Genomic DNA, 27899 nt, shown 5'->3' on the forward strand with positions numbered 1-27899 from the left:
CCCTGACCTCAAGTGATCTGCCCATCTCGGCCTCCCAAAGTGCTGGGATTACAGGTGTGAGCCACCTCGCCCGGCCATGTGTGTGTATATCCTATGACGTAAGGGTCACGAAACACCTGGAGCCCACTCCCCATGGCGGCTTCACTCGTGTGTTCCTCTTCTACCAGCAGCACCACCCCTTCCAGGAGCAAACTACGATTTGCATGTCTACTACTCCGTCTCATCAAACAAAAGCTGCTTCATCACATGCTCCTATGTCTACGCAAGCACTACTTCATTGCTTGCCTGTGCGTTTCATGTGAATGGCACCCCTGCAGTCTCTCCTGGAACCTGCTCTTTTTACTCAGCTTTCTCCTCCATATTAACAGCAGCTGTTTTGGTTTCACAATACATTTATTTAGAAAAGCAACATACAGTAATAGGTATTTCAGAGAATTCAGCAAAGTATAAAGACAAATACAAAAGATGCTTGGGATACAACTGCTGGCTTCTGCCTTCCACACACAGTGGATTTTACGGTAACTGACTAGAGTCACTCTGGTGCCAGGAAGTTCAGATCCAAGTCCACAGCCACCACTGGAAGCTGTGGCTATTTCTGTGGACTGACATTCTGCTGGGCTTCATTGTTCTTTCACTTAACAAATGTGACAGGGACCGGGCTGGGGACACACAGGGGAACGACAGTGGGTCTCTGCCCATGGGAGGTCACAATCTAACAGTGAGACGAGGCACAAACGGCTACCACAGGAGAGCATAGCAAGTGCTACCCAAGGTACAGGCTCAGGGTGCTACGGGGACCTGCAAGAAGGCCACCTGAGCTTTGGGTAGCTGGGAAGGCTTCCTGGAGGAGGTGAGGCCCAAGGTGGGGGTGAGCCTGGGCCAGGCAAAAGGCAGGCCTCTCGGCTCCTGTCTGTGGTTCCTCAACACCCTGTGTAGGCCCCTTAGTTGACCGGTCTTCTGTGAAATTCTCGATCCCGCTCTGTTCTATCCACACTGTGCTGCTTTGTCTTGGTGGTTAGCTTTCACAAGCACACATCTCATACTCCAAAACTAGGCTGTCTCCTGGGAGGGTTTTTTTTTTTTTTTTGGAGACGGATCTCTGTTGCCTAGGCTGGAGTGCAGTGGTGTGATCTTGGCTCACTGCAACACCTCCTGGGTTCAAGTGATTCTCCTGCCTCAGCCTCCCGAGTAGCTGAGATCACAGGCGTCCACCACACCTGGCTAATCTTTGTATTTTTAGTAGAGACGGGGTTTCACCATGTTGGCCAGGCTGGTCTCGAACTCCTGACCTCAAGTGATCCGCCCACCTTGGCCACCCAAAGTGCTGAGATTACAGGGGTGAGCCACTGTGCCCTGACTTGGAGGTTCTCTTACATTTGGTATTTTCTCATGACACCTATGACTATGCTTTGGAGAGAGTGGCTGCCCCCACGGCCCTGGCTGGGACCAAGACCATCAGCACTTCATCACCAGGCTGGCTGGGACCAAGACCATCAGCACTTCATCACCAGGCTGGCGGGGACCAAGACCATCAGCACTTCATCACCAGGCTGAGCCAGGCTGAGGTGGGCGGTCACAGCAGGTGAAAAGGGGCCAAAGACACTCAAATGAAAGCCACAGAAGCCACACCCATGAGGCTGCTGCCTGGGCAGAGGGCCCAGAATACCTTCCTAAATGGAAAAAGGCAAAGCACACAGCGATCGTGTCAACGGCAGTCATGTGAAAGAAAGAAACAAACAAGTACCTTGCCACAAGCCCAAACTAGACAACAGGGCGCATTCCCCTCATCAACTCTCTGGGGACCTGCGGGCCCCAGAGCTGCTGTCGCTCAGTCGAAAGTGATCCGGAAGCTGCGCTCCTGCTCCTTGCGCCGGCCCTCACACACCTTGGTCACCTCCTCCACCTTCCTCTGCAGCAGGGCTGAGTTCTGGTCAATCCACTGCAGTGAGTCCATGTGCGCGTTGAGGATCTTGCAGATCTGCTGCAGTGGGTCGCTGGTGTCGGCGGGGGCCCCGGACGTGTTCAGGTGCTCGATGATGTCCTTGAGATCCTGTGCCATGCGCTTGAGCTGTGCGTCGATGTTCTCAGCCAGCTTGTAGGTTTTCTCACGCTCCTCATCCGCGTGCTGCAGGTAGATGGTCCCGCTCTGCTCCTTGACCAACTCCTCCAGTGGGCTCAGCAGGTCTTCCAGCTCCTTCTGCTGGGACAGGATGAAGTCCAGCTCCTGGTCCAGCCTCTTCTGGTCCAGCTTCACCTTCTCCACCTCGCGGTGCAGGCTGGTGATTTTCTCTCCATTCTCGATCAGCGTGCGGTCCCAGGCGTTGACCTGGGTGGCCTGCTGGAGGAAGTGCCGCTCCTGGTCCTCTAGCTCCAGGCTCCATTTGTTGATCAGGCTCTCCAGCTGCGCATAGGTCATGGCGGAGCTGGCAGCCGCCCCTGCGGCTGCACCAGGGCCAGGTGAAGCGGTCACGGCGGCTGCTGTATTGCTGGGGATCCCGGCTGGCGCCAGTGGTTTTAAATTCAAGGCAAACCCGGTGGTGCTGCTGCTGGTGGTGGTGGTGGCGGCGGTGGCAGCGGTGGATGTTGTCGTGGAGGTGCCGGAAGCTGCTCCAGGTGCCTTTAAGCTGAAGCCCTGTGTCCCAGCAGTGGGGGCTCCCGCTGTGGTCGCAGGGGTACAGAGGGAGAGTCCAGTGGTGGCAGACGAGGTTGGAGCAGTTGCTATTGACGCAAAGAGGGAGGGCCCAGTACTGGTGGTGGTGGCTGTGGGTGTGGGAGCAGCTGGTTGTGTGGCACCTGCTGTGGTGGCTGCTGGCACAGCCGGAGTGAAGGGCAACGCGGCAGGTGCTGTGGGCTGGGCTGAATTCCCTGCTGAGCCAATGTTGAAACCAGAGGGTTGGGCCGTGCTTCCACCAGTGAATGAGAAGCCTCCAGATGTGGTGGCTGGAGCCACAGAGCTGGTGGAGGGGCCAAACACAAAGCCGGTGGGTGCCGTGCCCTGGCTGGAGGTGACGGTGCTCGATATGGCATTAGTGAGGTTGCTGCTGCCCAGCCCAAAGCTGCTGGGGTTTGCCATGGCTGGGGTGGCAGCTGTGTTGCTCAAGTTGAGCTTCGAAGCACCGATCCCCAAAGAAAATCCAGTTCCCCCCGAAGCAAGAGTTGCTGTTCCAAAAGTGAAGCCTGTCGTCTGTGTGGCCGGAGTCTGGGTGGCGAGTGAGAACAGGCCGGTGGACGGGGTACTTGTGGCTGGTTGGGAGGGAGCCCCAAAATTAAACCCTCCAGTGCCAGAGGTGGAGAAAGAAAACCCTGTAGCAGGTGTGGTTGTTGCCGTCTTTGCAGTGCCAAACGTGAACCCGCCTGTAGGGGCCCCAGTGCCTCCAAAATTAAACCCGCTCATGGCTCCGGACTCTGGTGGCAGCAGCTACTCTGGCTCCCAAAGCAAATCCGTCGGCGTCTGCAACCTTGGGAAGATTTCTAAAGCAGAGGAAGTGACATTGTCAGATGGCAGTTTTGGAAAGGCAAGCTCAGTGGCATGACCGGGCACGGTCGGTTTGGAGGGTGGTGGGATGGGATAATGATACCATGCTGTGTAACCTAAACTAGGCTCTGCTAAATCGAGAAGGATCCAGAAGCACAAAAGCACGCCCCAGGGGTCAGGTACGAGGAGCCGGGGTGCTAGGGACATGCATGGCCAGGTTCAGCACAGTGGAAAGCTCTCACTCTGTGGAGGACTAGGCGGGAGAATAGGACCTTGGACCCACCTCAGCCTGAGGAGATCAGATTTGAGGCACTGCCACAAGCGGGACTAGGACACACAAGAACAGCTGTAGGACCTGCTCCCAGCGTGGGACCCAGTGAGGTTCCCTGGCTGACTCTAGCAGGGTGTGAGCGGATCAGCTCTTGCCACTCTGAGGGCCTCTCTGGACCTCAGAGAGAGAGATGGGGCCGGGAACCCAGGCTGGATGGCAGGGTCTGGGCTGCTGAAGGTCCCCCCCAGGCCCACACCTGCGCTCTCTTAAGAGCAGGAGAGGACACTGGAACGCCCCCTCCTAACTCAGGGGAGGGTCTGAAACCCATGTGCTCAGAGCACAGATGCCCCTGGCTGCAGTGATTGGCTCAAGGATAAACTGAGACCTGAGCCAGGCAATCAGAGCCTCCCCCGGGGTTTTCTCCAGGCTTGGAAGGCAGCTGCCTCCTTCACTTGTAGGTGTGGTGTGGAGGATTGCACCTGGGCCTCCCTTGGATACCTTCTCAACCATCTGCAGACACTGGGACATCACTGGAGACCATGAGCCCCACCAGAGATGGGTGGGGGTGGGGGAGGGATAAAGAACACCCCAGAAGCCCCATGGGCCACAGTATTTCCATTCAGTTCAAACTGACTTTATCTTGGTAACGTCTAACTGAAAAATCTCCCAGTGGTGCCATCTATCAGCAGGAAGGTCAAAGGTTACCTGGTAAGGAAAGGGTGAGAGGGAGTGCTGAATAGGGGTAGTTTTTTTTTTTTCTTTTGGGAAAGGGTTTCGCTCTGTCATACCAGCTGGAATGCAGTGACATAATCACAACTCACTGCAGCCTCAACCTCCTGGACCCAACTGATCCTCCCACCTCAGCCTCCCAGAGTAGCTAGGACTACAGGTGCATGCCACCATGCGCGGATAATCTTTTTTATTTTTTGTAGAAATGGGATCTCACTCTGTTGCCCTGGTCTTCAACTCCTGAGCTCAAGCAATCCTCCCTCTTTGTCCTCCCAAAGTGCCAGGACTACAGGCGTGAGCCCTAAAGATGATCAGCAGTATCCTTAGAAGACGGATTTGACCGACTGGAGAAGGGAAGAAAGTTTGTGGTGACAAGAGCAGACTGGAGTGATGCACTTTGGAATCTGAAGATGGGAGAAAGCCAGGAGCCAGGGAAGGCAGAAGCAGCTCTAAAAGCTGGAAATGGAAAGAGGGAGGCCCTGTCTCAAAAAAAAACAAAAGAATAATCAAAGTCAAGACTGAGAAGCCAAGTGCCTGACCCAGAGAAACACCCACGAGGTCTGTTTCCTCTTCCCTCTCTCCAGGCCAGTTTTTAAATTGCTTGGTGTCTGTCCTCAGGAAATCCCCTTCCAGCTTGAGTAAGAGGCAACCTATCTCACTACCCCCACCCCTTCCACTGCACCCTTCTGCCTCCTCACAGGCCCCTAATTTTTGTTTCGTCTGCTCCTCCTTCTCCACACAGCCAAGCAAGTCTGGGGAGATGACCCCAGGGCCAGCTGCACGCGCTCTGCCTCATCTAAGCCAGTGGATCTCAATGGGCGTCCATCACCACTGACTGCGAGCATTCAAAACACGCAAGGCTGTCAGCTCCACTAAGCCAGTCTCTCCAGGGCTGGGATGCTGTGGCCCTGGCATTTTCATAAAGCTCTCCTGGGGGATTCTGAGAAAGGTCTCTTCAAGAGGCCACGGCAAGTGCCTGAGCCCCCAGGACTGCTGGGGCCTGGCCCGGCCTACATCCATTCCTCCCGTTGTGGGACAGAACAAAAGTCCTCACTGCTGAGCCACCTCAAGCCAGTGTGTTGTTACTGGCAGCTAAAGGCATCTGAGCAGCTACACCTACACATCTCAGTTCTCAAGAACTCAGCTTAAAAAAGCTTTTGCTATTAATAAGTTGTAGCTAAAATTTCCAAGAAGAGCATTTATAAAAAGCTCTTTGCAATTATGAAAAAACTACAAGGAAATCAATCTTCTGTGGGGACTTGTCTGGCTTAACAGTTCATCTTTTTTTTTTTTGAGACGGGAGTCTCGCTCTGTTGCCCAGGCTGGAGTGGAATGGCACAATCTCGGCTCACTGCAACCTCCGCTTCCCGGGTTCAAGCGATTCTCCCGCCTCAGCTTCCAAGTAGCTGGGATTACAGGTGCATGCTACCACGCCCGGCTAATTTTGTATTTTTAGTAGAGACGGGGTTTCTCCATGTTGGCCAGGCTGGTCTTGAACTCCTGACCTCAGGTGATCTGCCTGCCTCAGCCTCCCAAAGTGCTGGGATTACAGGCGTGAGCCACCGTGCCCGGCCAACAGTTCACCATTTATTAAGTGCCACGTTGGTTTCCAATACTTCAGGTGCCAGGAATCTATTCACAATGGTGAACCCATACCGATCCAGCCCTGATCCACACAGTTTAGATGTAATATGGCCAGGTGAGGTGGCTCACGCCTGTAATCCCAGCACTTTGGGAAGCTGAGGTGGGAGGATTGCTTGAGTCCAGGAACTCGAGAACAGCCTGGCCAACATAGCGAGACACTGTCTCGACAAAAAAAACCCACAAAAATGAGTTGGCCGTGGTGGCAGGCGCCTGTAGTCCCAGCTACTTGGGAGGCTGAGATGGGAGGATCACTGGAGCCCAGGGAGGTGGAGGCTGCAGTGAGCTGTGATTGTGCCACTCACTCCAGCCTGGGCAACAGAGTGAGACCCCATCTAAAAAAAAAAAAAAAAAAAAAAAAAAGGTAGACATACCATTACTCACCCTTTCCTAAAAGCAAACTTTGGGGCAGATCCATTTTACAAATGAGGAAAGTGAAGCCCAGAGTGGTTAGCTAAGCCATGGCCCCTGCCCTCGAGGCAGCCAGAGTCAAATGTCAGCTCTACAATCAGGGCTCAGGGCAGGGGCAGGGCTGGGTCACATGCTGTGGGAGCAGGTTCCAGGGAGAAGCTGAGCGTTGTAGATGCAGCAGCAGCCAGGGAAAGGATGGAGGTGGGAGAGGTGCCGTCCATGCAGGAGGAAAGGCCTGTGTGAAGACAGGGAGGCTGACACGGCAGACATACCTCTGGGTGCTAAGTGATTTGGTGCTTCTGAAGGGAGATGTTTATGTGTGAAGGACTGACTTGCCAAGCCTGGGCTGTTCAAATCTGCACATTCCAAAGAGAGAAAATGGCCCTTGACCAGCTCCAGGAAAATCTCTATGTTCTTGAAATGTCCTGCCAGATAAGAGCGCCTTTGTTTACCTGGGGCCTGAGGCCACTCTAGAGAGTCCATGTTGACGCTGTGACCTAGAGTTGGGGGCTTTGGGTCATACAGTATCAGCACGACCTCTGGAGGGGCTGGAGTCAGCAGACTTCAGTTTAGCCACACGGGTGCGCCATGTCTACAGAACTGCTCCTCCCCACAACCCGGGCCGCCACCACACGCTGTTACCACACGCTGTTGCTGGGAGAACTGAGCACTGTCCGTGGGACTCTCTCGACCTGGAGAGGACATCTGGAAGCTCGTGCCTGCTCTCTCTCAGGGCTTTTGCTTCTCTCCCCTTTGTTGTTTTCAGTCTGTATCATTTCTCCATAATAAACCGTGACCGTGACTGTGAGTAGAAAGCTTTGCTGAGCTCTGTGAGTCTTAGCTCATCACTGAGCTGGAGGGTGGTCTTGGGGACTGTGGGCCATGTGACAGGCGGGAGAATTTGGCAGACCCATACATACCATGCTAACGGTTTGGGCGTTGTATTGAGGGAGCCACAGGCGGACTTTATGGGTGTGGGGCATGAACCGTAGGGGTAGAGGCTGGAGGCCAGGTGGCTTAGAGAAGACTGGTGGGAGAAGGTCCAGGCCAAGAGCCTGAGGCCCAAACTGGGACTCAGAGAGGACAGCATCACAATTTGAGCAAAGTGTTCAATTTGCACCAAAACCACAGGGTCCGTCCAGGTTAACAGTGACAGGCCAGGCGTGATGGCTCATGCCTGTAATCCCAGCGCGGGGTTACAAGGCGGGGTTACGAGGAGTTACGAGGCCAAGGATAGTGACAGGCCAGGCGTGATGGCTCATGCCTGTAATCCCAGCGCGGGGTTACAAGGCGGGGTTACGAGGGGTTACGAGGCCAAGGTGGGAGGATTGCTTCAGCCCAGGAGTTTGAGGCAAAAAACAAAAAACAAAAAGCCACAAATACTAGAACTTGGGAAGTTTCTCACAAATGCAAACTATTACGAGCTCTGATCCCGGAATTACCGCATTTGCCAAAGGGGAGAGTTTCCTTACCAAAGAAGCTGATGGTGCTGGTGGCAGTGGGGGGAAGCAGGGAGGAACCCAAACTGAGGGAGTGGTGCATTTCCAGGGAAAGGAGGAGGGTATGCCTGGGCCTGTGCTCAGGGCTGGGTGGCTGTGACCATCTGTAGTTCACCCAGGCAGGACACAGCTCCAGAGAAGCGCTGCCTTGAGGTCACCAAGGGAAGTGCTGGCAGAGCTGCCAGTCCCTTCCCTTCCCGCCTGCCCCAACATTTACCCTTGAGTTTCAAACAACACAGGTGCCTTCACAGCCCTGGGAACCCGGAGGAAGACCCGCTTGGGATTCAGATGCAGAATCATCTGCATTCAGGTGGGCACATCCCACCCCCATCTGTGAGAACCAGGGTTCCTTGCTGTCACCCCAGCCTTCAGTCAGCTCTACTACCTTACCTCCATCTGTGATTCTTGTGCCACTCCAAGTCCCAGTTTCTTTTCCTTTTTTTTTTTTTTGAGACGGAGTCTGGCTTTGCCACCCAGGCTGGAGTGCAGTGGTGCGATCTTGGCTCACTACAACCTCCGCCTCCCAGGTTCAAGCAATTCTCCCACCTCAGCCTCCCGAGTAGCTGAGATTACAGGTGCCCACCACCACGCCCAGCTAATCTTTGTATTTTTAGTAGAGACGGGGTTTCACCATGTTAGCCAGGCTGGTCTTGAACTCCTGACCTCAGGTGATCCGCCCACCTTGGCCTCCTAAGTGCTGTGATTACAGGAGTGAGCCACTGTGCACGGCCCCCAACCCCTTTCCTTAGATGCCTGGGACAGGAGTCTGTGCCTGGGAAAGAATACAGGAGACCTCAGCTTTGGACCAAAAGGAAAGGAAGAATTAGGAAGGATGTGTGTTATGTGTGTGGCGGGGTAGACAGAAAAATGGCCCCCAAACATGCCCACACTCTGATCCAGGACCCTATCAACGTGACCTTACACGGCAAAAGGACTTTGCAGATGTGATGACGATAAAGAGGTTACCCTGGCTTATCCACGTGAGCTCCAGGTAACCACAAGGGTCCTTCAGGGAGGCAGGAGAGGAGTCAGAGGGAGATGTGCCTATGGAGGAACGGACTGAGAGACACTGTGCTGCTGGCTTTGAAGATGAGGGGGCCACAAGCCAAGTAACACAGGCGGCTTTGGCCTCTAGAGCTGGAGAAGGACATAGCCTCTCCCCTAGAGTTTCCCAAAGGAACCACACACCATGCACCCATTTAGCCTCTGGACCCCCAGCACTGTGAAAATACATTCATGTTGCTTTAAACCACTACATTTGTGATGACTTGTTACAGCAGCCACTAGAAACCAATGGGGGTAGGTTGAGGGACGACAGAGAAAGAACAGAATGAAATCTAGATAGGTGGATGGGAATACACAGAGCAGAGTTGGGGTTGAGAAAGGGGCTGGGGTCAGGGGCAGGTCTGCCCTTGTGCACGGAGACCAAGGCTGCTGGTACAGAAAGGAAAGTGAGGTGTGATTCTGAAAATCCAGATATCCCCTGGTGCTGGGGCAACCCTGCCAGGACTGTGGATGTGTGTGGGTGGATTGCCACTGACACCCAGCCATGACAGGCCATCTACGACGGAAGGACAAGGTTGCCTTCGAACACAGAGGAAGGCTAACGGTGGGGATGGTGTCGGCTCCACTGGGCAAGATTTCCGTTTGTTCCCTGCTGTATTCGCAGCACCTGCAGCAGTGCCTGGTACACAGTAGGGACTCAGTAACAACCATTTACTAAGGACCTACTGTGTAACCGGTACCATGCCAGGAGCACTGCGCTGCAGCACACCGAGCCCTTCCTGGGTAGGAAACAAGTGCAGACTCCCCAAGGCCACCCAGCAAACAGGAACCCCACAATGGGAAACCAGAGCTTTCCGGGGCCAAGTCTTGACATTCTGCCTGGGACGGGAGGGTTTCATTGAGGAAAGGATGTTAGAATTAAGTGTTGGCCAAGTGTGGTGGCTCACATCTGTAATCTCAGCACTTTGGGAGGCTGAGGTGGGTGGATCGCCTGAGGTCAGGAGTTCGAGACTAGCCTGGCCAACATGGTAAAACCCCGTTGTCTCTACTAAAAATACAAAAATTAGGCCAGGTGCACTGGCTCACGCCTGTAATCCCAGCACTTTGGGAGGCCAAGGCGGGCGGATCACGAGGTCGGGAGATCGAGACCATGGTGAAACCCCGTCTGTACTAAAAATACAAAAAAAAAATTAGCCGGGCGTGGTGGTGTGCGCCTGTAGTCCCAGCTACTCGGGAGGCTGATTCAGGAGAATGGCATGAACCCGGGAGGCGGAGCTTGCAGTAAGCCGAGATCACGCCACTGCACTCCAGCCTGGGCGACAGAGCGAGACTCTGTCTTGAAAACAAAAAAACAAAAATTAGCCTGGCATGGTGGTGTGTGCCTGTGATCCCAGATAGAGGTGGGAGGATGACTTGAGCCCAGGAGTTTGAGGCTGCAGTGAGCTGTGATCACACCACCATACTTCAGCCTGGGCGACTGAGCGAGACCCTGTCTCAAACAAATAAAAAAAGTTCCGGGAGGCACCTGAACAAAGGCCCATGGCATTCGGCTGACAGCCACTTGGTGGCACTGCTGACAACGCAGAGCCCAGACAGGAAGGACGGGGTGCGGAGCTGTCTCCGCGGGACCTCTCCTTTCCCCATAGAATTCGTTATTTCAGATTTGGGGGAAGTATGACCGGTGGAACCAGAGAGACCAGAACAGGAGAGAAAAGAGCAGAGAGTGAGGGAGTGGAGAGGAGAGAAACAAGGGGAGATCAGAGATGGGCTGGGCCCAGCCCAGGGAAATTTGATTCCTGCTGAGGCTCGGACACTGCCTTCCCTCACTTGCCCTCCCATGGGAACCTCTGGCCAGGACCATCTCCATAAGTGCTAGTGCTGGGATTCTCTGTCTGCAAACTCCACAAGTCTAATTACTCTGCTTCTTAACTGTCTCCTGAATCAGTTCCTCTTCCCTTTGCGTCAAAGAAAATCCACCTAAACCTTGAAGAACAGATCAGCTCCAAGTCTGCCCTTCAAGAACTGAAGTCAACTGACCAACACCTTCCTAAGCGGACCTTAGCCAAGGCAGATGCTCAAGCGGTCCAGGTCAAATGGCCCGACCAGAGTGCCTTGGGAGCATGAGGCCATGGGTGGGCTCCGGTGGGTCAGGGTCTGGGTTATGTTCGGAAAGACTCACCGAGACTCTGTGTGGGAGGAGTGAGGAGACTGTTGCAGTCGCCTGGCGGGAGCTGGCGGTGGCCTGGGCTTCCCTGTCCTGCTCTCTTACATAACTACCCTGCCTGGGGTATGGCCAACCCCATTAGTAGAAAACAGAGTGGGCCAGGAATGGTGGCTCGCGCCTGTAATCCCAGTACTCTGGGAGGCCGAGGTGGGTGGATTACCTGAGGTCAGGAGTTCGAGACAAGCCTGACCACATAGTGAAACCCGTCTCTACTAAAAATACAAAAATTAGCCAGGTGTGGTGGCGTGTGCCTGTAATCCCAGCTACTCGAGAGGCTGAGGTGGAGGCTGCAGTGAGCCGAGATCGCACTACTGCACTCCAGCCTGGGGGACAGAGCGAGACTCTGTCTAAAACAAACAGACACACAAAACAAACAAACAAAAACCCAAAGCCATGGAGAGGGTCTGCTTTCCTTTTTCTTTTTTTTTTTTGAGACAGAGTCTCACTCTGTCATCCAGTGCAGTGGAATAATCACGGCTCACTGCAGCCTCGACTTTCTGGGCTCAAATGATTCTCCTGCCCTAGCCTCCCGTTAGCTGGGACTACAGGCATACGCCGCCATGCCCAGCTAATTTTCGATTTTTTGTAGAGATGGGGTCTCACTATGTTGCCCAGGCTGGTCTCCAACTCCTGGGCTGAGGCCATCCTCCCACCTCCGCCTCCCAAAGTGCCAGGATTACAGGCACGGGCCACCACGTCCAGCAAGGGTTGCTTTTCTAAGCCAAATCTGTGACATGGAATTCAGCTCCTCTCTCCCACTCCTATGTTCACCTCCACCAAAAGGCCACCTCTCCTCCACAGAACCAGGTATCCCCAACAGCAGGGAGGGAGGGAGGAAGGGACAGGGATACCTGTGGGTTTTCAACTGTCCTCTCTCTCCTCCTTAGGCCACCTGGCATTCTGGTTCCATTTTCCTCCCTGATGCCTTTCAACCTACAGGCATAACCGACTTGCATTAAGGACCCGTGTGGAGACAAAGGAACAGGGTGTGTGTAGCTGTGTGTCTGTCAGCTCCTCGGGAGAGAAGCTGTGATGGATCAAGCTGTCTTCCCTAGGCTGTCACTGGAACTTTTACTGTATGTTCAGATGTTTCAATGCCTAAATGTTCCTGTGTGCTCACTACCCAGGAGGCCGACCACCCTGCCACAACCCAATGACATTGGTGGGCATTTTAAAAAATAAAAACTAGGCCGGGAGCAGCGGCTCACACCTGTAATCCCAGCACTTTGGGAGGCCGGGGGGCGGGGTGTGGAGGGGCGGATCACCTGAGGTCGGGACTTTGAGACCAGCCTGACCAACATGGAGAAACCCCATCTCTACTAAAAAAAATTACAAAATTAGCCAGGTATGGTGGTGCATGCCTGTAGTCCCAGCTACTCGGGAGGCTGAGGCAGGAGAATCGCTTGAACCTGGGAGGCAGAGGCTGCAGTGAGCCGAGATCACACCACTGCACTCCAGCCTGGGCAACAAGAGTGAAACTCGGTCTCAAAAAACAAAAAAAAAAACTAACTCATTTTGTGAATAGGCAGTATGTTCACACTGTTCTAGCTCAAAAGGTACAAAAGGGAATACTGTGGCCTGTCTTCCCTGAGTCCCACAGCCACCCAGCCCTGCTCCCTGCAGATAGGCTGCTATTACACGTCTTTGCAGAGACTTGCTGTGCATTTAAACAAAAGCGTGGTTTGCACTATCCCCACCTGTACACAAAAGGCAGCCTGCTAGATGCACTGTTCTGTACTGTTCTTTCTTTATGTATCTTAGAAATCGTTTTAAGCAGGCTTATTCTCCTCACCCGGGTAGATGAGGAAACCGAGGCCCTCAGAGGGGCCGACTTGCCCAGAGTACCAAAATCCTGCCTCTGCCACTTGCTACACAGGACGGCCTCAAGGCAGTAGCTAAATGATTTGTGGATTCACTGGTTCTCAACCTTCTCTCCTTCTTTCCCTTGAAGTCACTTGATGGCTAATTAGCAATTACCTTCTCCTTTCCACTCCCCAGGCCCAGAAGCTACCAAAGGAGCTCAGGTCGCGGGACCAACAGCAATTTTCCCCACAGGAAAAACAAATCAGCTAAGACAACCATGGAAAAGTCAGGAAACAGCCAGAAAGAGATTTTAAGGAAGATTCTAGAACCACCGCTCGCTCTTAATATAAAAGAATAAGACTGGAAGAGATTTGAGGACTACTCTAGTGCCAAGGCTTCTTCCTTTTTGGCCAATAACTTTTATTTCTTACCCTTGTATTTAAAGTTTTTTCCCCTGTACCTACTGCATTAAAAAAAATTTTTTTTTCTAAGACAGGGTCTCACTCTGTCTCCCAGGCTGGAGTGCAGTGGTGCAATCACAGCTCATAGCCTCGACCTCCCGGGCTCCAGTGGGCCTCCCATCTCAGCCTCCCTAATAGCTGGGATTACACGTGTGTGCCACCACACCAGCTAATTTTTTTTTGAGATGGAGTCTCGCTCTGTCACCAGGCTGGAGGGCAGTGGCATGATCTCAGCTCATCGCAACCTCTGCCTCCTGGGTTCAAGCTATTCTCCTGCCTCAGCCTCCCAAGTAGCTGGGACTACAGGCGCCCGCCACCACACCCAGCTAACTTTTGTATTTTTAGCAGAGACGGGGTTTCGCCATGTTGGCCAGGATGGTCTCAATCTCTTGACCTCGAGATCCACCCACCTTGGTCTCCCAAAGTGCTGAGATTACAGGCGTGAGCCACCACGCCCGGCCCAGGAGTTTCTTTTTAGGGTGATGAAAATGTTCTAAAATTGATTGTGGTGATGGCTGCACAACTCTGTCAATGTACTAAAGCCACTAAGTTGGACACTGATAAATGGATATGGATTATACAGTATCTCAATAAAGCCACTCAACCAACCGACGACCAACCAACCAACCAGGGGGTGCTGGGAAGGGGTTGAGAGGCCGCAGTGAGGCTGTGGAGGCGTCAGGCTCAGGGCTGACTTTAACCCAAGGGCAATGGCTTGGGCAGAGTTTCTAAGGGCAGGCCCATGCCTTCCTTGGGGTGGCCGGTAATGCTGGTTGAGAACAGGCTGGGGAAGAGCCTAGAGCTGAAATGCTCTGGTTGGCGGTGCAGGCACAGGACATCAAGGCCTGGAGAGGGACTGAGGCATCAGGGCTGAGGGACTCTGAGAGCAGCGGACAGGCGTGTGTGGCAGGGGAGGAACGGCGCACACCTGTGTCCCCTCCGCAGCCCCTCTTCTCGTCAACATCAGCTTCCCCGGGGAGAGGCAGTGATGTTGGTGGGGGAAGGAGGGAAGGGCCCAGGCTGGGCTGTGGTGGAGACTGTTGCTGTGAAAGTTTCTCTGGGAACCAGGTGAAGGCAGCCAGAGGATGGGGGCAGGGTGGCTTTCATTATGAGAACTACCAAACACAGCCCCTTCCTGCCTCGGCGGCCACCTCCACACCCACATTTCACGGCATTTCTCACGCACTGGGCCGTTTCCAGGGCTTCACCTGTTCTCACTCACTTAACTTTCCCCCAGCAATGTGACGAGGGGAAACTATCATGGCTCCCATTTATAAATGAGAAAACTGAAAAAGGGGAGAGGACCTTTTTCAATCACCTGCGTCAAGTCCCACAGCCAGTAAGGGCTGGCCCAGGTGTCTGGCCCCACAGCTGAGCCCCTAACCGCACCGAGCCTCTCCAAAACATGGCCCTTTTTTGCTCCCCACTGCCACCACCATCACTGTCCCCTGCCCCATCCAGCCCCCTTCCCATTCTCCAGAGACTTCCTGGGCCATCTCCATGACCTTCCAGACCAGCCTGGGCTTCACTCTCAAATCCAATTCAGGATGATCTGCCTGCCCCAGCTGCAGATGATGGCCTGAGATGCCTGCAGGGAAGAGAGGGGCGTCCGCTGCTCGCCAACCCCCATACATTCCTGCTCTGTGGTAGGTCAGGAAGAAGAGGGCAAAGGAGTCTGCATCAAACTGGGCTAAGGCCTGGCGCTCTGATGGCCGCTGACCTCAAAACTCTCCATGGGGGGTGCCCCCGTGCCCACTGAGGGGGCACTAGGGAGCCTAGGGGTCCCGTGAGGCCCTCCCACTGTGGTTCCCCGCCTCTGCCTCTCTCCCCGCAGCTCCGTCCATGACCATCCATCCTATGAGTGCTGGCTGGGCTCAAGCCCGGGTACTTTCCTCCGTGCCCAAGCGACCCTGTAGGAACCACGTATCCTGGGCCAGACGAATGCAGGAGCTGCCTCCTCTGGATGCAGCGGTGGCGCTCACCTCCCTTCCATCTTGGCAGGACAAGCGCATTTGCTGTGAGAAAGCAGCCCTGACAGCAGGGCCCTGGGGCCCCAGGCCAGGCCACCACGACCACGAGGGACCAAGACAAGCCCACTACTGAATCATGCCTCAACACAGACAACACGATGTCCAAACCACAGAAACGACCAAACACCCCTCCTGGCTCAGAGCTGCTGGCTGTTTCTCAACTAACCCCGGCACTAGCTCCCTTTGCTTCTCGGGCTCTAGGTCAAATAGATCCGAGTCATGGGCTTGCCCCTGACACAGCCCAACTCCTAAAGTTAGCCCAAATGCCTCCTTATTGAGGTGCCCTGCAGGTCCCTGTGGGGGACAGTCTTCCTGCGGCAAGGAGCAATGTGCTCCTGGTGGCCTCTAGCTGGGGGCATGGGGACTAGGAAGAGAGTAATAAGACACCAGCCCCACTTCCAGCAGGCATCCTCAACCTCAGGAAGGATTCTTTAGGCCTCCTTCTCTGCTCCCCAGAAACACTGTCCTCCCCCACTTCACATGGGAGCGGGCTGTGTCGGAAGGAAGCCCTGCTCCGTCTCACTGCTTGAAAGTCCAGCACAGAGGGTAGCAGCCTCAACAACCCTCGGAGACTCTTGGAATGAGGGCTCGGTTCCTGTTGCTCTCTGCTATGGACAGAGAGGATGACAGCTGCGCGGAGGGGAAGTCACAGAGGGCCAGCAGCCTGAGTCCTGTCCACACTGGTGGTTTGCTGGGGTTTTCCAGGTTTTTCTGAATTACTTGCCTACCTTTAAAACTTGGATCTCACAGAAAAAAAAAAAAAACTGGATTTCCAGCTTCTCCCGTGAAACCAGCAGCTTTGCACCACCAGCGCTGCCAGTGTTGCTGCGGCCCGGGTGCCTTTCAGGGGCCCAGGTGCTTCTGGGAGCCACCCCTCCCTCTGGGCCTGACACAGAGCCCAGAGCTGGTCCGCAGTTCACTGGTCCAGGCCTCTTCCCATGTCAACCCCCTGCCCCTCCACACTGCCCTGAGGTAGTTCTATGATTGTGCCCATTTTACTGATGAGGTGACCACAGGTCGGGGGGTACAGTATCTTGTCCCAGACTACTAAGTGGTGAGTGATGGCATCCTGGGCTCTAGGACACTGGTGTCAGTTGTTATCAGTTTGCTGTGTCCTTTTTTTTTGCGTAAGAGCTGTGACTGCTTCTACTGAAGGGACAAGGGCGGGCACAAGGGAGGGAAGGGGCTCTGGAGGACTGTGGGCCACGTGGCAGCTTGTGCTGTCTCCCAGCCCCCGCGTCATCCTCTCCCCAACTGAGCTGGCCTTGGCCTACCTGCCCTTGTTTGTCAGGACTCCCACCTTCAACCCCGGCACCCCTGGCCTGCGTGACCCAGTTACCCTCCCTGGCTCCTCTCAGGGACCTCAGTGTCACATTCGCTGGCCTCTGTGCTGAGCAACTCATTAGAAAATGTATTGATGCCTACGGAAATAGCAGCACAGGGCGGGGGGTTGTGGGGAACGATTCTGGGAATGAAGAGGGCCCTGACTTTGCCCTCGAAGTGTTCGGGGGAGCAGTCACGTAGGCACACATCTGTGCAAGGCGGATCTGAAAGCAGAAGCAGGCGTGGCGGGAACAGAGGAGAATCACACACAGGCCTGGGCTCCAGCAGGCGCTGGCTTCACTGACGCCATCTCCACAGCGCTCCCACAACAGGCCCCAGAGCAGGAATTACCGCTCACAGGGCATTTCCCATATGCCAGGCCCCACTCTAGGTATTTTACGCACATTTCCACATTTAATCCTCAAAACCACCATCTGCAATGGACCATCTCATCCCCATTTTGTGGAGGGGAAACTGAGTCACACAGCGAGGATGCCACCTGCTGAGGGCCACAGAAGTGGTGGAGCTGGGGTGTGAACCCAGCAGGCTGGCTCTAGGGCCCATGCTCTGACCCACACTGCAGAAGGCAGCCGAGGCTCAGGCAGATGAGGGCCCTGCCTGCACTCCAGTCTACAACTGAGTGCTGGGCTCAGGACCAGAACCCGGGTCTGTCTGATGCAAAACGCGGAGCCTTTTCCATCATGCCAGGAGGCCACCTCGATTGGGAAAGCAGTGAGGGGTTGCGGCAATAGCAGGGCGATGGCACGGTGCAGGTGCAGGCAGGAATCGATAGCATCTGGCAGCCGTGAGCAACAGCAGGCCTGAGGTGAGGGTCGGGGCTTGGAGGCCTCCCAGAGACTACACCGTGGGCCTTGGGGCCCTGGAAGCTGTGCAGGATGGTGGAGGCTGAGGTCCCATCTAACTGGCAGTGTGATTTTCACAACCCCCCCTTACCTCTAGGGACCTCAGTCTTGTCTCCTGCTAACAAGCCTGTGATCTGAGGCCCCTTCTTGGCACGGAGCCTCACATTCTCAGGGTCCTGCACGGGTGGCTGATCTCCCTCCCTCTCCACACCCTCCTACTCTTGCTGTGCTGGGGTTCTCCCTTATCCAAAGCTCTGCTAACCAGGAGTGGTTGCCAGGTGTGCTGGGGTCCCCAGAGAATCCCCCAACTCCCCCTCCCCGTCAAACAGCCAGGGCTGATGCAACCTGCCTGCAACCACCGCCTCACTCCCCAAGCCAGCCCCCTCCGCACTGAAAAAGAGTCCCCAGTAGCCCCACCCTTGCTTCAAGCCCCAGCTCAGGAGTTGAAGGGGAGCTCGAGGCTGGGGGAGGCCAGGACATGAGTCCTGAAGGGGCCACAGGCCTGGGTCAGGAATGTGCACACGAGGGGACTCAGGGTTTGAAGATCTGGGGAGGAGGGTCGCAGGCAACCACTGATGACCCGCTGTGAACTAGAACAGGCTGGGAGAGGCTGGAGAGCTAAGGGTGCCAACTGGCACCCACTCACCCTGAGTCCAGCTGCTAAGTCTGGCTGGGCTGAAGTGGGTGGGACCCAATAGCCAGAGAGAGAAGGCAGCAAAAGGGTGGGGAGGGGAAGCAGAGTCCCTGCCCAGACACCTCTACAGCCAGCATAAACCGCACATAGCCAGCAATGCAATTCTCCTACTGACTAAGTTATTAAAAATTACCCAGGCCGGGCCAGGCGCGGTGGTTCACGCCTGTAATCCCAGCACTTTGGGAGGCCGAGGCGGGTGGATCACTTGAGGTCGGGAGTTCAAGACCAGCCTGACCAACATGGAGAAACCCCATCTCTACTAAAAATACAAAATTAGCCATGTGTGGTGACGCATGCCTGTAATCCTAGCTACTCGGGAGGCTGAGGCAGGAGAATCTCTTGAACCCAGGAGGCAGAGGTTGCGGTGAGCCGAGATGGCGCCATTGCGCTCCAGCCTGGGTAACAAGAGCGAAACTCTGTCTCAAAAAACCAAAAAAATTAAAAATCAAACAAAACAAAACAAAAAACCCAGGCCGGGCACAGTGACTCAGGCTTGTAATCCTAACACTTTGGGAGGGCGAGGCAGGAGGATCGTTTGAGCCCAGGAATCAGGAATTCAAGACCAGCCTGGGCAACATAGTGAGACCCCCCAATCTCTACTTAAAAAAAAAAAAAAGCATCCTACCCGGCCATCCTCTCAATATCCCGCAGTCCCAGCCTCAGACAAAACCCAATGGAAGCACACTCCATAAAACACCTCACCAGCATTTTCCCAAACTGTCAAGGTCACGAAGGACAAGGAAAGTCTCAAACCAGTCACAGGCCAGAGGAGGCTGCAGAGCCATGATACAACGTGGCATCCTGAAGGCATCCGGAAGGAGCAGAAAGGGCATTAGGGAACAACAACCAAAATCAGAATCAAGTGTGGTCAGAATCAAGAATGGCATTTGGTCAACAGTAACATACTGATGTTGCCCTGTTTGTGACAAATGTGGCAAAGTAATGTAAAACGTTAATGGGAAAAACCAAGTGAGGGGCATACAGAAATTCTCCGTATTATCTTTGCAACTTTTCTGTTGAGTCAATCTACAATTATTCCAAAATAAAAAATTTTATTTAAAAAATAACCCCCTTGGGTGCGGTGGCTCACGCCTGTAATCCCAGCACTTTGGGAGGCCGAGGCAGGCAGATCACGAGGTCATGAGTTTGAGACCAGCCTGACCAACATGGTGAAACCCCGTATCTACTAAAAATATAAAAATTAGCCAGGCATGATGGTGTGTGCCTGTAATCCCAGCTACTCTGGAGCCTGAAGCAGAATGGCTTGAACCCGGGAGGCAGTGGTTGCAGTGAGCTGTAACGGTGCCACTGCACTCCAGCCTGGGCAACAGAGCGAGACTCTGTCTCAAAAAAAAAAAAAAGCTAGATCTTGCTTAAGGCTGGGTGTGGTGGCTCATGCCTGTAAATCCCAGCATTTTGGGGGGCCAAGGTGGGTGGATCACCTGAAGTCAGGAGTTCAAGACCAGCCTGGCCAACATGGCAAAATCCCGTCTCTACTAAAAATACAAAAATTAGCCAGGCGTGGTGGTGGGCGCCTGTAATCCCAGCTACTTGGGAGGCTGAGGCAGGAGAATTACTTGAATCTGGGAAGTGGAGGTTGAAGTGAGCCAAGATCATGCCACTGCACTCCAGCCTGGGCGACAGCAAGACTCTGTCTCAAAAAAACCAAACCAAACCAAACCCAGTCCCCGTGTAAAATCTAGAAGGTCTTCGTAGGAGAAGATTCTGCCGGCGGGGGGGAGGGGGGGATAGGGCACGTCTGTGTGTCCTTACAACTGGCAGTCTGCCCAACAGTCTACCCTTAATTCCATCTGCTTTTGTTCAAAAATCTATACAGCAATGGAATGAGAACATATCCACCTTAATTATAGCAATAACAATAACCACTTTTATGCACCACCTACTGTGTCCCAGACATTAGTCTAACTGCTTGACACGGATTAACTCATTTAATCCTTGTAACAGCCTTAAGAAGTAGGTACTTTTTTTTTTTTTGAGACGAGGTCTCACTCTGTCACCCAGGCTGGAGTGTGGTGGCACAATCTCAGCTTACTGCAACCTCCACCCCACCCCAGGGTTCAAGTGATCCTCCTGCCTTAGCCTCATGAGTAGCTGGGACCACAGGTGCAAACCACCACACCCGGCTATTTTTTTGTATTTTTGGTAGAGACAGGGTTTCACCATGTTGCCCAGGCTGGTCTCGAATTCCTGAGCTCAAGCAATCTGCCCACCTCAGCCTCCCAGGGTGGTGGGACTACAGGCATGAGCCACCGTGCCTGGTCCACAGGTAGGTATTCTTAATGCCACTTCGTACCACAGGGGAAACTGAGGCACAGGGAAGGGAAATAGCTAGGGTCACACAGCTAGTAAGAGGGGTGCCGTCAGGTTTTGAACTCATATAATTTGGCTCCAGAGTCTATGCCAGGGATGTATAAAATTTGGCTTCCTGGGGCCACATTGCAAGAATTGTCTTAGGCCACACATAAAATACACTATTGATAGCTGATGAACTTAAAAAAAAATCGCAAAAAATTCGCATGTTTTGGTACGGTTTACAAATTTGTGTTAGGCTGCATTCAAAGCTGTTCTACGCCGCATGCGGGCCCACGGGTGGGACAAGCTCAGTCTATGCTCTTAGCTGCTACTCTGTATACTGCCTCAGTGATAACACAGCCCCTATAGGCCCAAGAAAATATAGGGCAAGTGCTCAAAAACTGGCAGAGTGGACAGTAAGTGCTCTAAGGAAAGGTGGTCAGATCTCAAGAAGGACTTCCTGCCCGCAACAGGTAAGGGAGGAGAAAGAAGCTTGTGTGTAACGCTCAATACCAGGATTCCTCCACCTTCTCTGGACCTTGATTCAGTCTCCTAACTGCCACAGAAGGGATGAAAGTTGAACTCCAGCTGGGATGTCCTGATGTGGATGGGACAAGGTGGGTTTCTGCAACAGAGAAAAGACCGACATCCACCTCGGCTGGTGGAGGGCCCAGTACACGAGAAGGGGCAAGATGGCTACCCTCTGACTAAAAGAAAACGGAGATCTTCCATTTTTGGCAGGGTTGGGAGATAGTTCCTATCCAGTGGAGGCTGAAGGACGGTTTGAAAGGAAGCCAAGGGCAAGGGATGGAGAAAAGGACGCAGCTGGGGCCTCGATGTCTGAATCCCTGCCAGGGGATGGGGCCTGGGCACCCATCATTTGGAATGGAAGATGAGGATAGCTGGAAACAGACACTTTAGAGGGATGGGGGAGACAGAAGAATGACAGCAGGTGTTGGACAGTCCAATGTCTGCAGCTCTTGCAAGGGGTAAGGAAGAAATGAGACTGGGCCCCAGAGTTCCTATTAATAAAATATGCTGAGACCGGGCGCGATGGCTCACGCCTGTAATCCCCAGCACTTTGGGAGGCCGAGGCGGGCGGATCACGAGGCCAGGAGATTGAGACCATCCTGGCTAACATGGTGAAACCCCGTCTCTACTAAAAATACAAAAAATTAGCCGGGCGTGGTGGCGGTCGCCTGTAGTCCCAGCTACTCGGGAGGCTGAGGCGGGAGAATGGCGTGAACCCGGGAGGCGGAGTTTGCAGTGAGCCAAGATCGCGCCACTACACTCCAGCCTGGGCGACAGAGACGGAGAGACTCCGTCTCAAACAAAAAAAAAAAGTTGAACAGGAATTTATGAGTTGAGCTCTGTGCATAAGCCTTGCCGGACATCGTCTTATTTGAGTCTCATAAACCCACTAGGAGAGTTGATTTTTCTTATTTTACAGATAGGAAAATGAAGTAAGAGAACTTAAGCTATTTGCCCGAGGCCATCCTGGCAGGTCTGTGTTTGGGAGAGTGCTGTGACTCATGCTGGACTCTAACCCACGAGGGTTTCTCAGAGTCAGCAGTTGGGGGATGAAGAGGTGAAAAGTGTGACTGGCAGGAAATTCTGCAAGCAAGGAAAGGGAAAGAGAAATTAACTGGTGCAGGTCTGCGGGAAGAAATTGAGGCTGGATCCTCAAAATCACAGGAGGAAGCAGGCCCAGACCTCAGAGGCAGAACGAGAAAGAAACCAGAGTTTAGAGTCAGAAGGAGGAGGAAACTAGACACCGGAGCCACGAGGAGAGGGCTGGATCCCCGGCTCAGAGGGAGGAGGCCGGATCCCCAGCTGAGAGGGAGGAGGGGCCCGGACCCTAAGAGTGGGAAGGAAGGGGTCGGATCCCCTGATCCCCAGGAGGAGGGGACCCGGCTGCCTCCCGGTTGGGGCTGCTCGAGGGCGGGGCGCGGAAGGATCCGGGCGGGCCGTGCTGCGCCGCGCCACCCGGGATATATCTGTCCCCAGGCCCCGGGGCCGCCTCATTCCCTGTCCTCGGATCACAGTCTCTTCTCACTACAGCGTCGCCGCCTCTGCCTGCGTAGCCCCCAGCCATGGCTCTGTAGCCTCGACCCCTCTGTGCCCCCGGCCCGTCTCCGCGCTCACCACGCCTGCGCTCTCCGCTCCCACCGTCTTTCTTCAGCCGAGGCCGCCGCCGCCTCTCCTTGCTGCAGCCATGGAGTGAGTAACCGCTTACCTCTCCTTCTCCAACCGCCTTTCCCGCCCTTTCGCAGCTCGTGGCCCTCTTTAGGGAGCCCTGGGGGGTGGGGAGCGGCGAGCGGGGAATCACGGTCGCGCAGGCGCAGAAGAGGTACGGTGGGCCGAAGGCGCGCGGCTGCGCATGCGCACTGGGCCCGGGGCCGGGTGGGAGAGTTCTAGACTCGATGTTTGTCAGCCCGCGTGCAGCTGGGCCTGCGCACTCCAGGGGAGGGTGTGTTTTTTTTTTTTCTAAACGATTCTGCGTGCTTGGTTGTTCCTGCGCAGTAGCCCACCAGTGCCCCGTAGTGAATGAGCTGCGGACCCTGAATGGCCGCACATGCGCACTGATCCCCAAGAGGGCGGACATGTAAAAGCAATTGGACCGCTCGGGCGACGTAGCATGCGCTTTGGCCCTCGGCGCAGAGCCGCGTGTGGACGGGTGGCGTTCGGGTAGCCGTTCTCCGCCTACCCCCTCTATCCTCCTCCACCCTCCCTGCCCCACGTTGCTCTGGCTCATAGCCCAGCTTCCTTCCTTTTAAACCAGGCATCTGCTGAGTCGGGGACTGGCTTAGATTGACAGGGCATAAGGCGGGGCCCAGAGGCAACCCTCTAAGTGGGTGGGGCTAGAACCACTGTCGTCACGATGGGTGGGATTTCGGAAGCCCATTGTGAGAAGGGGCGGGGCTAAGCCAACCGTTAGTTGAGGGGTGGGGTTTCGATGGGACAAAGAGGCGGGGCCGCTGGGGAATCGGGGATGGGCGGAGCTAAATAAACAATGAGGGGCGTGGCTTGGAGGGGCAGGGGCAAAGCGAGGAGTGGGATTTGAGTGGATAACATTGCTGAAGGGCTGGGACCTGGGGCAGTTCCCCTGGGAACTGGTTTAGGATGGAAGCTAGGAAGGCAGTGGGGCCAAAAGGAAATATTTTAGAGGAAGGGGCGTGGCTGGAAGAAAATGTCCCTCGGATTGAGTTTTTCCTTGAGGCGAAATATTCTGAGGTGGATGGGAGGGGCCTAAGGTAATTCCCCTGGGAGACCTTTAGGTTTCTGTATTGGGGGAAGGGATGGGGCGTCGGTCCTACCTTAGGACCTAAAGAAATTCCCTTGGGAGTGGGTGGGGCTCAGAGATTTGGGTAACGAAAGGGCAAATTTAGAATTCGGAGAGGCTGAGGCTTAGTGTTCTAAACGGTGGTTGGAAGAGGGAGGGAGGAGCCCCATGGACGTACCTGGGGGTGTGGCTTGGCTTCCCCTTGATTTTGGCCGGTGGATGAGGCTGTCCTGACCCCACCCACTCTTGTCTCATGCGTGTAGGTCTTCCACTTTCGCCTTGGTGCCTGTCTTCGCCCACCTGAGCATCCTCCAGAGCCTCGTCCCAGCGGCTGGTGCAGCCTCTCCTGTTGCCATCAGTGCCCAGCACCTGTGCTACAGCCATGTCACTCCTGGCGACCCTGGGGCTGGAGCTGGACAGGGCCCTGCTCCCAGCTAGCGGGCTGGGATGGCTCGTAGACTATGGGAAACTCCCCCCGGCCCCTGCCCCCCTGGCTCCCTATGAGGTCCTTGGGGGAGCCCTGGAGGGCAGGCTTCCGGTGGGGGGAGAGCTCCTGGCAGGTAAGGGCAGGTGGAAGGTGGAGCTGGGGAGTGGAGGGCAGTGGAAGATGGGGGAGGAAGAACTCATCCATGTATTCAGTAAATATTGAGTGCCTACAATGTGCCAGGCACTGTTTTAGGTGCTGAGGATACGGCTGGGAACAGGAAGAACATGGTCTGTGCCTTCCAGCAGCTCACACTGTGGGGAGTAGAGCAGAGATAAATTAAATGAGAGTGTATTGGAATAAGTCAGAAACATGTAGCAGCTGAGCTACAAAATGTCAAAGGGGACCTAATATAGAATGGGTAGCCAGAAAACCTTCTCCAAGTAGGTAACATGTTGACTGAGGCATAAATGATGGGAAGGAAGCCAGGCATGATGGCCTGTAATCCCAGCATTTTGGGAGGCCAAGGAGGGGAGAATTGCTTTAGTCCAGGAGTTCAGGACCTGGGCAACATAGCGAGACCTCACATCTATAGGAAAAAAAAAATTAGCCAGGCATGGTGGCGCACGCCTGTAGTCACAGCTACTTGGGAGGCTGAAGTGGGAGGATCGCTTGAGCCTGGGAGGTCTAGGCTGCAGTGAGCCAAGATGATGCCACTGCACTGCAGCCTGGGCAACAGAGTGAAACCCTATCCCTTAAAATAAAAAAAAGTAGGGAAGGAATGAGGAAAACACCCAAGGGAAGAGCATTTTAGTTGGAGGGAACTGCATATGCAGAAGCCCTCAGGAAGCATGAATCATTTCATTCATTACTGTATCCCAAATGCTTGGCACATAGTGGGTTTTCAATAATTAATGAGTAAAGATGAAACAAGGTGTATGTGTGTGTGTGTATCTGTGTGTGTGATGTGATCTAGTTTGCCTTTTAATAACAGAATAAATAGAGACACCACAGATAGAGAGTACTGGGTAAAGGAGATGTTGGAATGGTTGAAGAAATGCTTGGTTGACTGTTGCTTGAGTCATTGGTTGGTTGGCTGGTTCTTTCTTTTTTCTTTTTTAATTTTTTTTTCCCCGGACCCTCTTATGGGTTAAGACTGATTCTTTCATTGGCTAATTTGTTGGGTTTTGGTTAACTGGTTCATTGGTTGATTAATGGGTTGATTGGTTGGTTGACTGATTTATTTGGTTGGTTGACTGATTCCCTGATTGATTGGTCGACTAGTTCATTGGTTGATTGGTTGGTTGGTTGGTTGGTTGGTTGGTTTGTTAGTTGGTTGGTTGATTGCTTGGTTGACTGGGTGGTTAGATGGTTGATTGTTGGTTGGTTGGTTGACTGGTTTATTGGTTTCTTCACTGGTTTGTTGGTTTATTGACTGGTTTGATGATTCAGTGGTTAGTTGTTTTACTGAATGAATGGGACAGATGCGCCTGAATGAGACGTGAGTGAGCACCCAACTAGGCAGAAGACCAGCAACTCAGGGAATTTTGTGTCCCTCCCCACTTTAATCCCAGGTGATGGCTTCTCTGACTGGATGACTGAGCGAGTTGATTTCACAGCTCTCCTCCCTCTGGAGCCCCCCTTACCCCCAGGCACCCTCCCCCAACCTTCCCCAACCCCACCTGACCTGGAAGCTATGGCCTCCCTCCTCAAGAAGGAGCTGGAACAGATGGAAGACTTCTTCCTAGATGCCCCGCTCCTCCCACCACCCTCCCCACCGCCACCACCACCACCACCAGCCCCCTCCCTCCCCCTGCCCCTCCCTTCCTTTGACCTCCCCCAGCCCCCTGTCTTGGATACTCTGGACTTGCTGGCCATCTACTGCCGCAACGAGGCCGGGCAGGGGGAGGTGGGGATGCCACCTCTGCCCCCGCCACAGCAGCCCCCTCCTCCTTCTCCACCTCAACCTTCTCGCCTGGCCCCCTACCCACATCCTGCCACCACCCGAGGGGACCGCAAGCAAAAGAAGAGAGACCAGAACAAGTCGGCGGCTCTGAGGTACCGCCAGCGGAAGCGGGCAGAGGGTGAGGCCCTGGAGGGCGAGTGCCAGGGGCTGGAGGCACGGAATCGCGAGCTGAGGGAACGGGCAGAGTCCGTGGAGCGTGAGATCCAGTACGTCAAGGACCTGCTCATCGAGGTGTACAAGGCCCGGAGCCAGAGGACCCGTAGCTGCTAGAAGGGCAGGGGTGTGGCTTCTGGGGGCTGGTCTTCAGCTCTGGCGCCTTCATCCCCCTGCCTCCACCTTCATTCCAAACCCCTCTCGGCCAGGCGCAGTGGCTTATGCTTGTAATCCCAGCATTTTGGGAGGCCAAGGCAGGAGGATCGTTTGAGGCCAGGAGGTCAATACCAGCCTGGGCAACATAGTAAGACCCTGTCTCTATTAAAAAAAAATCAACCCTTCTTCCCCACAAAACCACCCAACTTCTCTCTACTTTTATCTTTTCATCCTCTGTCTCTGCTTTTATCACCTCTCTTGCATATTTCTGGATCTTCTTCCCTCCTCTGTCGTTCAAATCATGAAATGTTTGGCCTTAGTCAACGTCTATGCCCGTCACGTAACAGCCGAGGCACCGAGGCCCACAGGGAAGCAGCTGGGAGCTTGGAAACCTGGTCTCTTGAATTTCAAACCTGGTTTGAAATCCCAGCACTTGCCGGTGGTTGTCTGGGGTGGGTGGAGTGGCGACAGGATAGAGCTGAAGGACTATGCAAATAAGGAAGTAAGTCAGGGCGGGCTTTGAGAAGGGGACCCATATCCTACAGGCAAAAAGCAGGCTAGGCGACCTTGGGACACTACGTTAAGGGAGGGAGGCTAAAGGCTGCCAGGTTTGCAGTGCGGGAAGATGAGCAGGAGGGGCAGGGCAGGGCTGTAGTTGGTGACTGGGTGCTCATTTTAGCTCTGAGAAAAAAATCAGTGTTTTGTGAAGGTGTTGGAGAGGGGCTGTGTCTGGGTGAGGGATGGCGGGGTACTGATTTTTTTGGGAGGTTATGAGCAAAAATAAAACGAAACATTTCCTCTGGCCTGTGCATCTTGTCTTTGAAGAAGCAGCTGGGGAGAGGTGGCCTTGTAACCTCAGCACTTTGAGAGGCTGAGGTGGGCAGATCACCTGAGGTCAGGAGTTCAAGACCAGCCTGACCAACAAGGGGAAACCCCGTCTCTACTGAAAATACAAAATTAACCGGGTGCGGTGGCGTGTGCCTGTAATCCCGGCAACTTGGGAGGCTGAGGCAGGAGACTCGCTTGAGCCCAGGAGATGGAGGTTGCAGTGAGCTGAGATCGTGCTATTGCACCCCAGCCTGGGAAACAAGATTGAAACTTCGTCTCAAAAAAAAAAAAAAAAAAAAAAAAAAAAAAGCAGGGGCCGGGCGTGGTGGCTCATGCCTGTAATCCCA

General features: G+C 54.2%; 3 protein-coding genes across 14 annotated transcripts in view; 1 reads left to right on the forward strand and 2 right to left on the reverse strand.

Moving 5' to 3' along the window:
- The window catches only part of IL4I1 (interleukin 4 induced 1), a 40425-nt gene extending 17321 nt beyond the window's left edge, over positions 1-23104 (reverse strand). For 2 of the 7 annotated variants that reach the window (XM_063720218.1, XM_063720217.1), the window contains exon 1: positions 22888-23018. The gene's annotated coding sequence lies outside the window, so the exon portion shown is untranslated. Of the gene's footprint in view, positions 1-21255; positions 21368-22887 lie in introns of all 7 variants that reach the window. The other 5 variants (XM_054541003.2, XM_054541004.2, XM_063720219.1 and 2 more) reach the window with 5 other exon arrangements.
- NUP62 (nucleoporin 62) lies at positions 375-23104 on the reverse strand. Of its 5 annotated transcripts, none has more exons than XM_063719123.1 (3): positions 22888-23081; positions 6800-6952; positions 375-3471 (listed from the first exon to the last, which is right to left on the reverse strand). In XM_063719123.1, exon 3 carries the CDS (start codon positions 3392-3394, stop codon positions 1829-1831), a length of 1566 nt encoding a protein of 521 aa, XP_063575193.1. In that variant the 5' UTR covers positions 3395-3471; positions 6800-6952; positions 22888-23081; the 3' UTR covers positions 375-1828.
- Positions 22285-27526, forward strand: ATF5 (activating transcription factor 5). Of its 2 annotated transcripts, none has more exons than XM_024236550.3 (3): positions 22285-22962; positions 24289-24585; positions 26024-27526. In XM_024236550.3, the coding sequence occupies exons 2-3, from the start codon at positions 24408-24410 to the stop codon at positions 26683-26685; spliced, it is 840 nt and encodes a 279-aa protein (XP_024092318.2). In that variant the 5' UTR covers positions 22285-22962; positions 24289-24407; the 3' UTR covers positions 26686-27526. The 2 variants fall into 2 exon arrangements, with proteins under 2 accessions (XP_024092318.2, XP_054397012.1); XM_054541037.2 differs by lacking the exon at positions 22285-22962 and adding an exon at positions 23385-23996.
- The last annotated feature ends 373 nt before the right edge of the window (positions 27527-27899 follow it).

The sequence above is a fragment of the Pongo abelii genome, chromosome 20, assembly GCF_028885655.2.
Source record: "Pongo abelii isolate AG06213 chromosome 20, NHGRI_mPonAbe1-v2.0_pri, whole genome shotgun sequence".
NCBI classification, from domain to species: domain Eukaryota; kingdom Metazoa; phylum Chordata; class Mammalia; order Primates; family Hominidae; genus Pongo; species Pongo abelii.

Excerpts from the sequence above, each read along its gene's own strand:
- NUP62 (XM_009232910.4), bottom strand. The coding sequence starts at position 3,394 with ATGAGCGGGTTTAATTTTGGAGGCACTGGGGCCCCTACAGGCGGGTTC.
- ATF5 (XM_024236550.3), top strand. The coding sequence starts at position 24,408 with ATGTCACTCCTGGCGACCCTGGGGCTGGAGCTGGACAGGGCCCTGCTC. Across the intron at positions 24,586-26,023 it reads GGGGGGAGAGCTCCTGGCAG|GTGATGGCTTCTCTGACTGG; the intron begins GTAAGGGCAGGT and ends CTTTAATCCCAG.